This window comes from Anarrhichthys ocellatus, unplaced genomic scaffold (genome assembly GCF_004355925.1).
Source record: "Anarrhichthys ocellatus isolate YVR2014 unplaced genomic scaffold, GSC_Weel_1.0 scaffold7, whole genome shotgun sequence".
NCBI classification, from domain to species: Eukaryota; Metazoa; Chordata; class Actinopteri; order Perciformes; family Anarhichadidae; genus Anarrhichthys; species Anarrhichthys ocellatus.
The window spans coordinates 9,299,661-9,316,847 of record NW_022280037.1 but is presented as its reverse complement, the minus strand read 5'-3'; the positions used below and the strand labels follow the sequence as shown (position 1 = coordinate 9,316,847).

The 17,187-nt window shown below is 42.5% G+C and overlaps 1 protein-coding gene across 4 annotated transcripts in view; it reads right to left on the bottom strand.

Moving 5' to 3' along the window:
• fndc3ba (fibronectin type III domain containing 3Ba) overlaps positions 1-17,187 on the bottom strand; it is an 84,114-nt gene that overhangs the window by 3,001 nt on the left and 63,926 nt on the right. For all 4 annotated transcript variants that reach the window (XM_031847470.1, XM_031847471.1, XM_031847472.1 and 1 more), the window contains 7 exons: positions 16,958-17,130; positions 15,826-15,939; positions 15,253-15,402; positions 12,890-13,170; positions 7,635-7,859; positions 2,526-2,692; positions 553-680 (listed from right to left, as the gene is read on the bottom strand). In XM_031847470.1, the coding sequence (XP_031703330.1) occupies positions 553-680; positions 2,526-2,692; positions 7,635-7,859; positions 12,890-13,170; positions 15,253-15,402; positions 15,826-15,939; positions 16,958-17,130 (1,238 nt within the window). The remainder of the gene's footprint in view (positions 1-552; positions 681-2,525; positions 2,693-7,634; positions 7,860-12,889; positions 13,171-15,252; positions 15,403-15,825; positions 15,940-16,957; positions 17,131-17,187) is intronic.

The window sequence follows — 17,187 nt, the reverse complement described above, 5'->3', positions numbered from 1 at the left end:
AGTTCCTCCCTCCAACCATTCACTAATTGAACAATGGAGAGGAAACATCCCTGAAGACAAATGTCTTTCTTTGTCTGGAGTCCACCAGTCTGCTCATTTATCCAACTGCCAGCCACTCAATCTGATATTTGTGTAGCCAAAAACGTTTTTTTTAGTTATTTCTGTTGTTATTCTCATTAAAATCCTTCAAAACCATTCAATAAATACTGCTGGCACTGCAATTACCTTCAATTTCAGAATTCTCTATCTCTCAGGGAAGACACCGTGTATGTGTGTGTTTCATTCTTCAATGTGCAAATTTGTCTCTCAGTGTGTGGGCGGTCGAGTGCTCTGTAACGCCTTCCCCATCAATGCAAAGTTAATTTTTCTGCTCCTCGGGGAGGATTACAGAATATCCTCACAGTAGTCGTACACACTTCCACAACTTTAAGAATGAACCAAATTATTGAAGCGTGTGCTCTGGACTACAGAGACACAGGAGCTCTCAACACGATCCTCAAATGACCCGAGTGTGTGTGTGTGTGTGTGTGAGTGAGTCTGTGTGAGACAAACCTGTTTGTATTCTGACTCGCGTCCCACCAGCACCTGCAGCACGTAGCTGACAGGATCTCCTCTCATTGGTGCGATGGTCTCCCATGTGATCTCACACATGTTCCCCTCTAGCTGGTGCACTCTGGGAGCTGTCAGGATAAATGCCACCAGAACATGATTTCAAATGCGTGACAGGGTTTCATAGTTAGAAAAGTAATACCATATAAACCAATTATTCAGACTTTCCGCAGTAATTTCTAACCAGCTATTTAAACCTAAAATACCTCAACTTTAATTTTCATTGTCACACACACTACATATATGAAAAAAATACCTTTGTATTTAAACCAACCTAAGCATTTAGGATCAGTGGGCTGATGTAAAGCGTATAGGAGGGGCGGGGGATCGTACCAACAACCTAGTGATTAAAGGGTGACCTCTCCTACCCTGAGCCACAGCCGGCCGAGTCAATTAAGACTAGCACCCCTTAGAATCTAATGAGCAGTCCTGTTAACAGCTGTTTAGACTAAACTGAGTAGGTACTGCTCATCATCCTGGAAATAAACGACAACAAAGTGAATAGATTATTCACGGACAATAATTCTTTTTGACAATGTTTATAATAGTTTGGCAAAGCAATAATATCCTTGAGCGACCACAATAATCCAATTCTGACTGCATGAATTGCTTTGCTGAATACAGCAGACATTTGACTCAACTTTAACCAGAGACCTATTCATTGAGTTGTCTCGACTCATCCTGCTTTTGTTGTGAATAGAAGGGGCTTTGCAGAGAACAGTTCAGACAGTGCACAAGCACCATGCGAACAGTTTTATAGAAGCTGTCTGGACCCCTGAGGCTGTCATTTGCCTGTTTAATGGATACATCAATGCTGTGCTGCATATTCACAGCATCACAGTCAAACCCGTAATACTTTCCGTTTATATCACCTGTGAGGATACTCCTCACTGCGATTACTGTCGGTATAATCAGCCACAGCCTCTCAGTTTACAGCAAACACCACATACTGGAGGCGATAATCAAGCAACAGCCAACCAGGAACTAATGGATTGCCTTTTCCTCTCCTCTAAGTGTATCACCTCTTTGGGGCCGTTCAGTGTAACTCCTAAACTGCCGGAGCCAGATGCAACAGCGCTTCAAAAGTTGAAACTTGGTCTACTTATAATATAGCTGGAGATTGATGAAATACTAAATTAAACTGGGTTGCGCAACACAAACCTATTATGTAGATATTGGTTGAAACTAAATATTTACACCCACTGACAGGTGGAGGCTAACTGCTAATTTACTCGACTGATGAAGTTAACGTTAGGTTGCCACTACACTGTACGATCCTTCTAGAGTAAAAGAGTTATAAATATGCATTATGGTCGACACATTTGACCTGACACTTGAAAAAATGAAAGGTAAATTTCACAAATATAACAACATACCCTCAAGGACTCAACGTTTTAGCTTTGTGCTAAAAACGTCACACTAAATGACCAAATAGCATAAAATAGGTTAGCAGAATCTGATATTTCCCTCATTCAGAACTACATGAACTCTGAAAAACACACATTTGTCCATGTATGCTCTTATAAGCAAACTAAATAATACCTACATTTACAAAAGATTAGCAGTTAAGCTTAATGTATTTGATTCCGCCCTAAAACAGTCATTTTTGGAAGTCATGGAACGGCTTGTGATGCTACTGTGACTTCCTGTTTATGAAGAGCATTCTTTTGATTGGACGGTGCAACAGAGGGTTCCTGACAATCAATTTACACAGTGCTAAAGTCTCACACGCTAAGACATTTCTTAACTTAAGGTCTTATTTTACAGTTTGAAACTAGCTAATAAGAACAAAGAAAGGACTTTCATACACAAACGTGTGTGATGGATTTACAGATAGCTGCACTGGCGTCATCCATGTAGCAACAAAACACACACAAACCATGAGACAAACGCACACTTTGCCTGCGTCAGTTTACCTTTGAGGGCAGGTGGTACAGACTTGGTGGTGCAGAAGGTGAGTGTGTCAGAGAAAGGACCCTCCCCTGCATCGCTGATGGCCTGTATTCTGAAGATGTAGCTGCTCGACTCAGTCAATCGCTGGACCTTGTAGGTGTGGCTGGGGCCGCGGTAGATCGTCACAAACCTGGACACACAGAATAAGAAAGAGCAAGAAAGACACAATGAATCACAAATCTAGAGGACGAATCTGTAATTGGGAATAAGAGGTGAAGGACAGAAGAAAAGGGGAGACAAACCTGAACAGGATGAAAAAGAGAGTGAAAGATAAGGGAGAAGGTGAGGAGTGAGGTGAAGAGAAATTCAGTTAATAACTTGGATAACAAGAGCAGTGAGGGATGAGGCATCGATAATTGGATTGCACTCATCACCAAACGGATTGATGCATTTTCCACTTTTCAATGACTCATCACAGCTGTGCTTATTAACAGTTATGGGGGCCTTACATTGCAGGCTGAACCATTATGTATATACATCTATATATCACAGTGTTTTTGGTACTTCCTTTGTTGTTGCTTAGTTGAGACCTTGAAAAGAAACGAGGATGCTGGTGGGAAGAGAGGAGAATGCATCCCAACAAAGATAGCAGTGATTTATAAGACACACAGGACTGACAGGCCAAAGTCACAAGTCTAATGACATCTAGCACAAAAAAAGGCTTTCTGGCTGGCTAGATGGAGAGATTGATGGAATGAAAGAGAGATGATAAGTGAGTGAATGAGGGAGTCTGAGAGAAATGAGGATTTGAGCTGAAAAGGTGGTTATATATCTCCGCTATCAGCTTTTCAGCACAGTAAGGTAAAAGTCCGTGCGACGAAGGTTTATGGCAGAGAGGGAGTAGAGAGAGGGAGAGAGACAAAGGTGACGGGGCAAGTGGGAAGAGGAGGCAGTGATGGAGGGAGTAAGTCAGAAGCAGATGTGAGGGAGTGGAGAAATAAAGGAGGATAAAAAGCGAGGTGACTGGTAATTATAACGCGGAGATGATGATGGAGGATCTACTGGAAGAGGAAAGAGACGCCTTGTCGCTAGTGCAGTATGTAGCTGCACTAGCGAGAAGTGATGCGTCTCTCTGGCTGATGTATGATGTTGTTGTTAATCCTTTGCCTCACTGTCTTAACACCGGCAGACACCCAGCGGTGATAGAATTAATACTACGTGTAGCATCCCGGCTGAGTAATGGTCTGTAGTCTTGAACTGATGGTCCATAAGTCTTTAATGAATCACACCTTGAAGAGATCCGAGTCTCTCCTTTTCCTCTCTCTAGACTCAAACTACCACATGGCTATACGTAAATGACAAATTCTTACATAAAAACAGTAAATATTTCAACATTTCCATCATTATAAGTTTCCCTCATCAAAAACAATTAACACTCAGCAGAGCAAAGACAATAAACACACACACACACACACACACAAATCACCAGACCACAGTTAACGAGAGGAACCGTCCTGAGCCAAAGAGCCGACTGATCAACCACAGCCAGGAGCAGAGGACAGAGAGCAGACATTGTCGCCATCCCTTTTTTTCGGATTGACCGGATGCAACGATGAAGGGACGGACAAATGACGAAGATGGACGAACAAGTAAACAAATGGGTGAGACATTGCAATAGATGTATGGCTGTCTCATTCTTATGAATAACAGCAACTGAACCAGAGCTTTGCCCTACAGTGCCTTGTGCTTCCACCTGCATTCGAATACAACGTCAGAAGCTTTAAGCCTTCTTCGCACTGCACTGCCTGGGTTGCCATGGCGCCTTTATATTTCCAGAACCTCGGTCAGAAGGTATTTTGAAATCAAACAAACTTGAAAGCTTAAAGCTTTTAAAAAGGGCAACAACAGAGTGGGCAAAATGAGAAAGAAAATAAAATAAAAGCCATGAGCGAGGGAGGACAGAACACAAGCAACAAGTCTGCATACAGGGAGATAAGAGTGGACGAATGAGGGAGGAAGAGGGACGGAGAGGGACGGAGAGGGAGAACGGGATTTAATATAGGGAACCTGAGGAAACAGCTTTGATTATCATCTTATACAACCACAGAGACGTGGCAGGGTGGATGGGAGAAAAACAAAGAGGGTGAAAGATGAGGTGGGAGGGATAAAATGCAGGAAAGGGGGCACACATTTCTCTCGAGATCCTCCAGAGGTGAAGTCACCTTTCTAACAATAAATTGAGATGAATAAATATGAATGAGATCGTCCAGAGACAACGAGATTCCAGCAAGAGACAGAGTCGGGGACAGCCAATGTCAAAGACATAAATACATAGTAATGCTATTTGGTTGAAAAAAAAAAAACCGACACTGATGGAATTTAACGTCCGAATGTGAAATTATATTTGCCGAAATTGCAGCTGGCTATTTAATAAGTTTGCTTTCAAAGCAATTTAAAGATTTGATCCTTTGCTTTTCCTCAAAATGCCCTTGCAATCTCCCTTGATACATTATGATTAGCGATGAAGCATCTGGTTGCCACGGCAATTTCATCAAAAACGTCCTGCTAATTCACCCTAATAGAGTGTGAGGAGGGGGAGGAAGGGGAGCCCTGCAAACCAGCTCGATCCATTCATCTGTCGTTAACCCTCTGCACACACGGCACTAATGCAGCCGCTAACGCACCTAAACGCCCCGCCACAACCACCGGTAGCTGCAAGTGATGAATCCTAAGCAAAGGCAATTAAGTTGAATACGTCAGGAATCACACATGGTCATTATGGGTAATTCAGTCAATTACACAATTATAGTTTATTGACAGTATCCTCAGGGCGATGAAGAGGAGAGAGTGACATGATGTTTGTGTTTTTGGGGCTGTGTGGAGATGCTGCTTTATCATTTATACCAAACAAATGACCTGCAGTTCTATCCAAATAAATCTTGAAGTGTGAAAATTCACCAAGGTCCATTGCTTTCCTTGAATATATACAGTAAAATTGATGCTTTTACAATGAGGCCGACCAACCAGATGCTCTTTGATGTTACGAGATTCAGGGACAGAAATAGAGGCGGCCGATCCTTTGCGGTGGCTGCCCTTAATCTCTGGAAGAGCTTTCCTACTCTTCATGTAAGAGCTGCTCAGACCTGGAAACCTTTACGTCGCTGCTACGTCTTCTTCTCAATGGCATTCAATTCAAGTTGAGTGTGTTACATTGACTTCATCCTCTATTGTGCTGCAATTCTTTTATTGTTATTATTCTTATGTTTATTGTTTTATTTTATTATTTACTTTTTTCTTCATTTATTTGCTATTTTGATGCTATTCAGCACCTTGTTCAACTGTTGTTTTAAATCTTCTATAAATATTTACATTTACATTTACAACTTTGACCAACGTTCTGTCGTTTCCATGATGAGCATAAAGAAAAGGGAGCGGTACCATGACAACTGGACTGACTGCGGATACCAGAATATCATTGCCTGTTTTAACCATTACATTACAGTCATTTAGCAGACGCTTTTATCCAAAGCGACTTACAATTCAGATTCTATCACATTTCTATACCGCAGGCACAACTACGGGAGCAATTTTTGGGGTTAAGTGTCTTGCTCAAGGACACATCGACATGCGACTAGCAGAGCCGGAGATTGAACCGCCGACCCTCTGATTTAAAGACGGCCTTGCTATCCACTTAGCCACAGTCGCCCACTGTATGGGGCCCCCGGTGTATGTGAAGCATGAAAAAAATCATAAAATCAGAAGAAGCAAATGTTTTTCTTCAATTTACAGCATATGCAGGGAAGTTTCCCTCAAAATACCATCTGATCAAAATACCGTAGACATACACAAGTGCGTGCAAGCACTGTCACTGAAACAGAAACACACACTGACTAGCATACTGCCATACCAATCACTGTGCCAGTTAGAAAAGGGTGAGTAACCCTCTCTAAACTGTGAAAGCTCTTATCATTTGGCTGGCAGGGAGTGTGTTTATGCCAGCGTACATGGGATGCCTCTGTGTGTGTGTGTCGGAAAGGTTACCATTCCAGGGGTGCCAACTTGATGCCAGCCAAGCCTTAATTCAAACACTGATAGCTGGCCAACCAGAATGGTAGAGGGCTCGACGGAGGGAGATAAACCGACAGGTGGGCAGACGGGCTGGTATATAAAAGTGGCTCTTAACTGCTTTTGAGTTTGGTCTGTTACCTTCTTCTTTGTCCGTGCCTTTCTTATTCCATCCTAATCCTCTTTGTTATTTCTGCGTGAATGTATAAAAGATTCTGCCCTCCTTCCAATTATGTGTTTCACTCCCTGTCAGCGATTATGTTTTGCCCTTTCCCCCTTCTCCCCCACTCTGTCTCCCTGTTTCTCTATCTGACACACCTGTCTGATGAGTCGGTTGATTGTTGGAGGCTGCATCGCAGCTGGTTCCAGATGCCCTCAACGTGACTATTCGTGGGTACATCTGGTTACTGCATAAACCAACACACACACACACACACACACACACACACGCATGCACGCACGCACGCACGCAGGACCTACACACGTACCTCTAACTAGGCATTCAGGCACACAAGCTCCCTCATCTTCTCCCAGGCTGTTCATGTTCGGTCCATCTTGTGTTTGTGTGAGTGTGTATGTAGTATTGACCTTCTGGGGTCTTATTTGCTGTATTGACTAGCTGTGGGTTGAACAGTCTGAGTAATGTGGTGCGCAGGGCGGCTGTGAGGTTTAAAGAGGTCCTCACAATCACAGTTTCAATTCCCGCTCGTAGCTGAGACTCTATACATGAAATACACTCATCTTGAGTCCCACAGTTCTAAACGTAAACGTTCCAAGTGTGTTCATTATTTTTAAAGTAATGCAGAGGGTGTGGGGCATACAGGAGCTGCTGTGAATGACTTAGTAGCATAACGATGATTTGTATGTACAGTGTGAACACAATTTAGGATTATTTCTTCAATGCAGAAATGTAAGCTTTAATTGTTCATCATTGATGTGTACGTTTTGGATGTTTGACGTTTTCTTTACGTGGCCTAGAATATAGCAAGATGGACCCCTTCTCGGTCTACACCACGAGGGAAACAACGATATAAGAGCGGTATAGATTAGTGTGCCTGCCAGCCCACCTGTGGTTCTTGTCCTCCATCTGTAGTGTGTAGACCATGTCGTCGGCGAGCAGGGCACGGGTGTGCGTGTTGCTGGCGTTTTCCCCCCACTTCAGCTTCAGGCTCTGAGGGCCGGCCGCCGAGCATTCAAGAGGGGGCGGGGCTGGAGGGAGGGGGCGAGTCCTTTCCAGCAGGGGTGGACTCAAGGGACCGGAGCCGATGGCATTCACCGCCTGGATATGTACACTGCAAGACAGATTACGAATTGTTCGTTACAGAACGTCACTTTGAAAATCCCTGAGATAAAGTTGACATTTCACATGTATTGATTGATATTTTCGGAACTGTAGAAATGGTGTTACCGCACCACGTATGTTGTGTGCAGATGTTAAGTTCACAAGCCAAAATAACATGTACATAAATGCTGGGTGTACATATAGGCTACTACGTAACCATGTGTGTGTTCTTACTGTGTGTATGTAATGGTGGTGGTGCAGTCATTTTCAGTGAAGAGGCTGATCTTGCTGGTTAGCTTTAACCTCGGATTCGTCTGCAATTTCTTCGCCCACTACCATTCCCCCATTACAAGTCAATGTACTCTCCAGGATGAGACTTAAATATGTCTGGACTTGTTGGCCCACTTTTCCCTTCATCCAGATATAGTTGTGTTCATGAAAAAAGCAATCGCTGCTGCAGAGGGTTTTACAAGATTTACTGTTTGAAAATCATTTTCCAAGCAACAGAAATCTATTTTTTGATTTATGTTGCCAAAAAGCCAATCCAGAAAAAGTCGACAGAGAAAATTCTGAGTGTGTATGTTTTTCCTGACTGTATCAAAAACCAAAGCCAAAACCACCAGACACAGGAACAGCTTCTTTCCGCTGGCCGTTACCCTGATGAACAATTAATCAGTCATACTGCACTACTACCTCTGTCTGCACTATTACCACTACTTGCACTATCACCTCAATTCCATTGCCATTGTTGTTTATAGGTTTATGTTCATATGTATATACTTTTTGGATATATGTTTATACTTATATTGCACATATTGTTAAATGTTTATACCTACATCTGTTTTGTTTTTTTTGCTGCCCTTTATTATTTTTTATATATATATTTTTTTTTTTTGTTTATTGTAAATTTGTGTCGAGAGCGAAGTGGAAACCGGAGTCAAATTCCATGTATACGTACGCATACATGGCCAATAAAGCTGATTCTGATGATTCATAAGAGATACTAAAATGCACGTACACACACACACACACACACACACACACACACACACACACACACACAAACACACACAAACGGGGACATGCAGATCTACTACTAATTAAAATGAATCTCCAGAAATAGATTTTTGTTTTTTCAAAACCCCCTGCTGCCTTTCTTCTCGGAATCCCCCTCCCTTCCGCACCCCTTTTCTGCCAATGTATGACCAGCTGATTAGCATCCATATCAGAGGCCCTCGGCTAGAGAGCATCCACCGTCTGACATTTAATTGCTGATTCTCTGTAACTGTAACCTTTTATTGTAATTCATGCAGCTGAGTGAGAGCCGATGAGAAAGGGCAGCTTTCCATCCATCCGCTGGGTAATTAAGCATCTAGTTAAAAGATGAGGTGAGGGATAGAGAAGGAAGAGAATGACAGACGAAGGATCTTAGCTTTTGATGATGAGGGATTACATTTTGTCATTTCGGGATTTACATATCAAAGTTCAGAATAGATGCATTTTTTGTTTCATCGTGAAATGAGGGAAACCGAGGGAAACGATGATCAAAAGGTGGTACATCAGCGGTCACAATACAACCATTAGGTTTGAGGTAAACATGTCTCATGCTGAGCAAAACACTCAAACCCCTAACTAGTCACTCATCATACGCTCAAGTTATTGACAGCTAGCCAAATGTAAATACAAGGTCTAATTTGCAAGTGCCTTCCTGCGAATACATTTATTTTAGTGACAAGTCTCCTTTAAATATTTGTTAGAAATTTACATTTTGTGCTTAACATCTCTGTTTAAAAGCGCACTTTCTTAGCACTTCAACTTTAGGGAATCTGTAATCCATGATGTGTGACAATTATCCTCTCAAAGTGTGTCTACCTTTAACATTAGTAATGGACTGTGAAGGTGTTGAGCGAAGATGCATAAGGCTGTGAAAGCTTGTATTTGGAGAGAAAAAAAAGCCATTACTGAATAAAAAAATCAGCTGCCAGTTATGTTTTTTAAATTCTGCACACTTGTTGGAGACCTAAAGGTTATGAAGTCAGTGAAAACATGAAATGCAATTGTAAGATAAATTAAAAAACTAAATCCTTTTCTAGGTAGTTGAAGGTGGACTATTATAACATAGAAGACTATATCAAAATGACTATGTTTCTCTTGAAAGTACAACTATTGTTATTAGGGACAGTTGTCCCAAGTACGGACAGAGGAAAAACAGGTCTAAATATTACTTCTCAACAATAAGACATTTTAAACCTGCACTGAAGCACACACAGTCCCACTCCGACAGAGTAAACACCATTTGCTGCAGTGCTTCCCAGAGCTATACACGCAAAATGAAAGACGAATAATATTATTTGAGTATCCCGCACTGCTGTAAACAACAACCAGAATTACCGTAATTGCCACACACAAGAACTCCTACAGGCAGACCCTCATACACACACACACACACACACACACACACACACACCGGTGTACATGAGCGCACGCATGCACAGTGTTCTGCCTCTGTGTAAGCCGTTATGCAACATAGTAGAGTGACATCGGGACAAAAACAACCCTAGAATGAAAACAATGGTGTTTGATCTTGTGCCTCTTCACACGTCACCCTACCTTAGACTCCACCCCCCAATTAAAAGAACCCACTACACCAGTGGTTCTCAAACTTTTTCTGTCACGCCCCACTTTGGAGGAAGAAAAATGTTCATGCCCCACCGCCCCAACGAAATTGGAACAAAATGGTCCATGTTGAACTTTTATTGAAATAACATTTTGCGACTCCTCAATCTGTGCTTTTTCCAATAATAGAATAAAGAAAATTGCAATCCCTTTCAAGTAAACCAGATTGCTCCATCAGACAAAAACAAATACAATGTGCAATCGCTTTGTTAGAACAATGCAAATAAAGTTCAATCTGTGCAAAAAATAACTAATATTTGGCAAAAAATTGCTTATTGTGGCTGCAATTCACTTGTTTTGCACTGAATATCTTTTCAAGATAATAACAATAAAGTGCAACCTGTGAAAAACTAAACAAAACAAGTTCAAATATTTGGCAATAAAGAGTTTTACACTGCATATCTTTTCAAAACAACAATAACGTGCAACCTGTGCAAAACAAAACAAAATGAGCCATATGCTCACACATATCGGGAGCATTTTATTTTAAATATGAGCTTTAAAATGTAGCATTCTAAAAGTAAAATAATAGCTGTGATTTAACTGCACGTGGGACTGTTAGTACACTGGCTGTGGTCATTACAGTGAACAGTGTCCGTCAGTGATGAGAGGGCATGTGAGCCCTTGTTGCTGTACTTTATCTCCTTGGAGCAGAGGCTGCATTTAGCATACCCTGCCTTATCAATGTATTTAAAACACTGTGACAGCGGGAAGCTGTACTCACGTCTGTTTACACCTCCACCTTTATGCAGGCCCAGCTCCTTCACAGCTCAGCCCTGCGTCAAGCTGCGCTACACAAACAGCCTCCTCTCCTTGAAGCTCTTTGACCTCATCATCTCATCAGTATCTGGGCCTCATGTTTCGTGGTCATGAAAGTTATTCTGACCACGAAATCATCCTCATTCTACTTTGAGTTAAAAAAAACAACCTGCAACCAGATGTGCCGGTGTTCCGGTTTAATTAACGTTAACGAGTGACCGCGTGAACTGAACCGGAACACGGGGGGGCTGCATGTTTCATCACGTTACGTTTTTTCCTCCTAAATCGTGATAATGACGAACGTTAACAGTCCACGAAGTCTCTCTCCAATCTGAGAAACGCTGGCTGGCCAGTTGACCCCCTCAAAAAAAAAACCTCTACGGATCTACACGATTCACGTGGATGATATATTTTGATTCAAAACGGCGAATTTCGCCGAAAAGCGACAAGTTTGCAGGTATGAATAAAGTTCTTGAAATAAAAAAATTCTGCATTTCCCCCTGCGCCCCACCTGCAATACCGCTGCGCCCCACTAGAGGGGCGCGCCCCACAGTTTGAGAACCACTGCACTACACAATCACATGCATACACACAATCGCATGCACACACACACAAGAGTAAAAGTAATATTTACTGTTGCTTGAGTGAAACAGGGCCTGACATCACTGCTCAAACATCATACAAGCTATAGCTACTATACACAACGACTGCCTCCTATATACTTGCTCCTTAATATTCATGTGTTACACTGTCGGGAACAAGAGAGAAAGTAAACAATATTGTGCTTAAGCCTACATCAATAAAGGGTTATCTTATGTCATGGAGAGACAGCGAGTAGTTAGTGGTATTGAAGAGCAAAGACCTCACCAGCATCTAACCCCCGACCAAAGAGATATTTGCAGGTACATTTACATGCCGTTTAATGGTGGATTTTCGTTTGGTCAACAAGCTACGGTGCAGGATAAGACATGTGTCTTTACTGTAAGTAAGATAAGAGGGAGACTAATGTGGGTTGTTGGTGGAAGTCTGTGGCTCTTGTGTTGCGTGGCTTCTGTCTGGCTCAGCGTGACCACCTTTATGCAAGATTTGATTGGCGGTATTGATACAAGGTCTCCATTTACGTCAACAAACTGAACAGCATTGCGTTAAATTAATGCTAAACTAGGGGGCGCCATCATGAATCCAAAAAAATATAAATGATTTACAAGCAGATAAATATGTAGCAGAATGTGAAAGGGTCACAGCGATGAACCCCCAGCGAATTATCACTCCGTCTCTTTAGCTCGACGGAGCATTTCATCATGTTTCATCATCAGCCAGCAACTACTGTTTTTGTTCTCGCAGCATAGATTTAAAATGCTGCAGGCAGCTGTTTTAAACTAAAGTAAAGATCTAGAAACCGCTGCAGTTGATCTGTTAATGCAGGTTCATTATTTAGTATTGAATATCTGCACAAAATTAATTTCTGTGGTAGTATGTTTTTGTATTTGTTTTGTAGCTCCTGAAAGTCAAAATGTCAACCCATGATTTGCTGATCGTCATGAATACAAACTTTGCATCCAATGAAAAACATGAATGTGCCTCACATCAGCATGTCTACAGTACCTGTATTCGCTGTCTGGCTGCAGGCCTGCGACAAGGTGACTTGTCCCTGATTCCACAGTGATGGTTTGGTCGTCCAGGGTGATGACGTAGGAGGTGATTTCTGCCCCGTTGCTGTTTGGCTCGTCCCACTTCAGGAGGAAGCAGGTAGATGGGGAGTGACCTGACTCCGAGGAGGTCGGGAGGTCCAGGAGGGTGATGGAGGAGACCGGGTCGGGATTCGTTGCCGGGGTCTGGAAACTCACCTGCTCGCTGTAAGGACCGGCACCTGCCTGATTCACCGCCTGAGGTGGATGCAAACACACACACACACACACACACACACACACAGAGTCAGGTGAGGATGATGAAGGAGATAAGGCAGGCAAAAGAGGAATTTGAGGACAGAAAAGACGGTAAAAGAGGGACAAAAAGAAGAGGACGAGTGGAGAGACAAAAACGAAGATAAACAGATGAAGGTTAAAAGAGTGATACAGACAAAGAGCAAGACCAATTAAAACAGAGGGTAAAAACTGACATAAAGAACGGAAACAAGAAAAGGAAACCAGCGGAGGGAGTTGAATTTAAATTAGTTGTGTGAAAGCACATTAGTATATTTCTTGTGCCGTGTTGCACATTTATATTCACCCCAAGTAGCCTCTATTAAATGTCCTCCAATCGCTTTTGAGTTGTAATAGTCTACTTCAATGCCTCAAACTCAGCGTGGAGTAAACCGGGACAAAACATACCAGCTTTTTAAAATCAGCCGGATTTTCAAAGCATAAAAATGTACTAAAGCCAGATATCAGTAGTTTTTCTGATTCATCTTCAGGCGTAAAATATTTTTTTGTGAGACTTGAAAGACAAAGAAATGTGAGAAACTTTTTATCTACTGTATCCTTGTGCGAGCGTCTGGCCATTTCAAGTGTTCTCATAAAACAAGGGTATGTCAGGCGATGCCGATTTGACACAACGCTACAGTAGGCGAAACTGCACTGGCTCATACAGGTGCAGGACATAAGGAGTCACAGAGAGTTCAACCAAGTGGATGCTTTTTGTGTGGTTTGTTCTTGCAGTCCTCTTGAGAGGCACATCTGTCTTTTTATTACACATATGAACACACATGTGCACAGAAATGCACAAAGACAAATCACATACGCACGCAAGCGCATTGATTAGGACATTGGGTTGACCTGACCTTGTGCTCTCCTCTGAACTATGAATGAGCCCATAAAGAAATGAGTCATAAACCATGCTGTCAATGGATTCATAGCTTTAGAGGGTGCATCGGGGGGAGGGCCAGAGAGAGTGTGTGTGTGTGTGTGTGTTAGACAAATACACAGATAAAAAGAGCACTTATTTATGCACCCGATTAAGAGTCAGAACATAAATACAACCAATTATCATCAACCTTCAAGCTTGCAGATGTATTCATGTGTATGTTTTTATAGGTGTCTGTGTTCTAGTCCTGTACAGAGTATGTGCTTTCTTATTTCCTGTAAGCAAACATCTCTTATGCAGTCAATCTGTGTGTGGGGGTGGGAATAAAGGCCCGAAGATCTGAAAGCGTCTGACGTGCCCGTTTTTAAGTACACCTATTTGTATTAAATGGCCGAAAATTAACCAAAAGCGTTGTCACACTGCTTTGACGCCTCTACTCTGATTTTAGAGCGTCAGATGAGAACCTGGCAACTGGAAAAAGCTGTTTTGTTCTGCAGACGCTGTACCTGTTTGAAGACAGCTAAAATGAATAAAAAGCTATGGATTTCTCCCCAGAGGACGATCATTTATAAAAGAAATAAATGGTTAATTAATGATAATACCAGTACTGTCACTTTCACTGGTTACAGTGACAAACGGCGCCGGTCCTAGGTCACATCGGCTGTCATTACTTAAAGTAAACTCCATTTGTAGCTTGATGGCCAGTTTGTGTGCTCTCTGCAGGAAGGTGACTGTACTCGGACAAAGATGGTTTATGAGGCAGGAGACGCGTCACTCTGCAACAACACCGTACAACAGCGAGTGGACTTTGTAGTCCAAAGAACTCCAACAGCATGGTACATCTTCCATTTAGCGGATCGTGTGATGCCAATTTCACATTACCTAGTTTAACTTTCATTCATATCACACCACATCAACAATTTAAAAGATAAGGTGCATCATCAATACACAAAAATGTTGTCTCAAGAGCGACCTTCTCCTGAAACACTGCTGGTTCTGTGGCGTTGGCATTTCAAATCCGATGCCTGCAGCGTGCCATAGGAGCGTCAATTGGCATGTGTCAAATGAGAGGCGCGTCAATTATTGCTTTCAGTGTGTTTGGGACTTAAGCATACTTGTCATTATTACCCACAAGTAGGTTTTGTTTGTACATTTGTGCGTGTTACCTGTAGCCTGCAGCAGAAATCTGTGGCAGGCGTCAGGTCAGACAGTTCACACTGTGTGGCGGCTCCACAGTAGATGAGCTCCATGGGGTCGTCTTCCCTCGCCCACTCCAAACGATACTCGGAGATGTCTGTGCCCGAACCCTCGGGACTCTGCAACACACAGACACACACGCTAAGCTCAGGGAATGAAACGGGGGAAAAAATACTGCCATAAATAAAGAACCACATTAAAGCAGGCCGAGGGGTAATAAGGTGTTATATTACTAGAGATAGGCTTTATTCAATTAAACAGGGAGGCTTTCTTTTTAAAGTGGATGCATCATCCAGGATGAGTTTGATTGCTACAAACAATACTCCTGGGTCTACTTGTCCACAACAGCCCAGGCAGTCACATTTTTATAGCAGCAGCTTTTTAGGTCAGTAGTAACAGAAAAAAAAGGAGGTTGGGCCTCTTCAGTCTGCTTTAGGAAATGTGGCTTCTCTGTCTCCTTCTGTCTGTCTTGTGATTTCTTTGCTCATTAAACTGGTTCTTTCGTTTGATGAATACAGTGTGTGTGTGTGTGTTTGTCTCACCTCCCAGTTGAGCGTTACGCAGGTGTTACTGGTGAGAGTGATGAGTGGCGCCCCGCACTGGCCAGGAGGGCCCGCTGCAGTCGTCACCTCTGTCGGCTCAGAGTACGCTCCGAACTAAAAGAGAGGAAGCGACACCGCATTCAGGATGAGACATGTGTTGAGCCTGACACAGGCGGGAGGGGCAGCACAATTCACACTGGGTTGCCTGTTTATGTGTGTACATGTGAGTGCTGTTTTTTTTTTTGGTGCACTCTGCATGTTCCACCGATTTTTCAGTGTGTGTGTGCGCTGAGTTTGTGCCTACATTCAATTAGCAGGTCTGAGAGCTAGTTCACTCTTGAGTGTGTGGATGATCTAACCAAGCAGATGTGAGCTGTGGAACACGGCTGCTGTTAGTCCGTCTGGGACACTCTGACCTAAAAGATACAGGCCCTGGGAATCGGCATCTATGCGTGTCTGGTAGTGTGGCTATGATAAAAACATTTTATATTGAATCAAATGAGAGGTTTTTAGTTTTTTATATTGAGATAATATCAAGAGGTTCCACAGGTGATGTACTCGATGTGCCGAGTAGATTTTATTTCCATGAGAACACAAAATCTCAAGCCTGTAAAGTGGAAAATAAGAATTACTTTTATACATTTCGAAAAGCTGACTTCTCGAAGTTCTTTGTTTCCCGTTTCATAATTTTTTTTGTGGATTCTACGGCCTTTTTTACGGCAGGGAATTAGGCCTATTGTAGTTAAAAAAAAAAAAAAAGATTCAACTATGGTGCCGGGGTAGGAGGGTAATATTACGAGAAAAACTAAAGATTGCACATGAAAAATTAAAAAAACAAATTAAAACTGTTTTTCACTCTGCTGCTCACATTAGCAGTGTGTGTAATGCCTGTGGTGAAGCGAGGTGGTTCCTTGACAAAAAGAAAAAAAAGCAGATTTTTTTTCCGCAAATTTACGACTTGATAATCTCAGAAAATATTAAATTTACCACTTTAATCCCAGAGAATATCAGATTTATCTGAGTAAGTCTTTATCGGAATATTACCCCTCTTCCCCGCTCCCTAATTTGTCTTTTTTACCTCGTCTTTTTCTTTTGTATTCCTGCTGTGTGTGTGTGCATTAGAATTTCTTACCCCAGCCTCATTGGCAGCCCGCAGTTGGAAGCTGTATGTGGCACCAGGCAGCAGACTACCAACAGTGCACTGCAGCTCCGACCCATGGTAAACCTCTGCTGGCTTGGTGTCCACCTCACTCATCTCCAGACTGAACACACACTCCTCGCATACTCCTTCAGCAACAAGGGCTTCTACATGAACAGAGAGAGAGAGAGAGAGAGAGAGAGAGAGAGAGAGAGAGAGAGAGA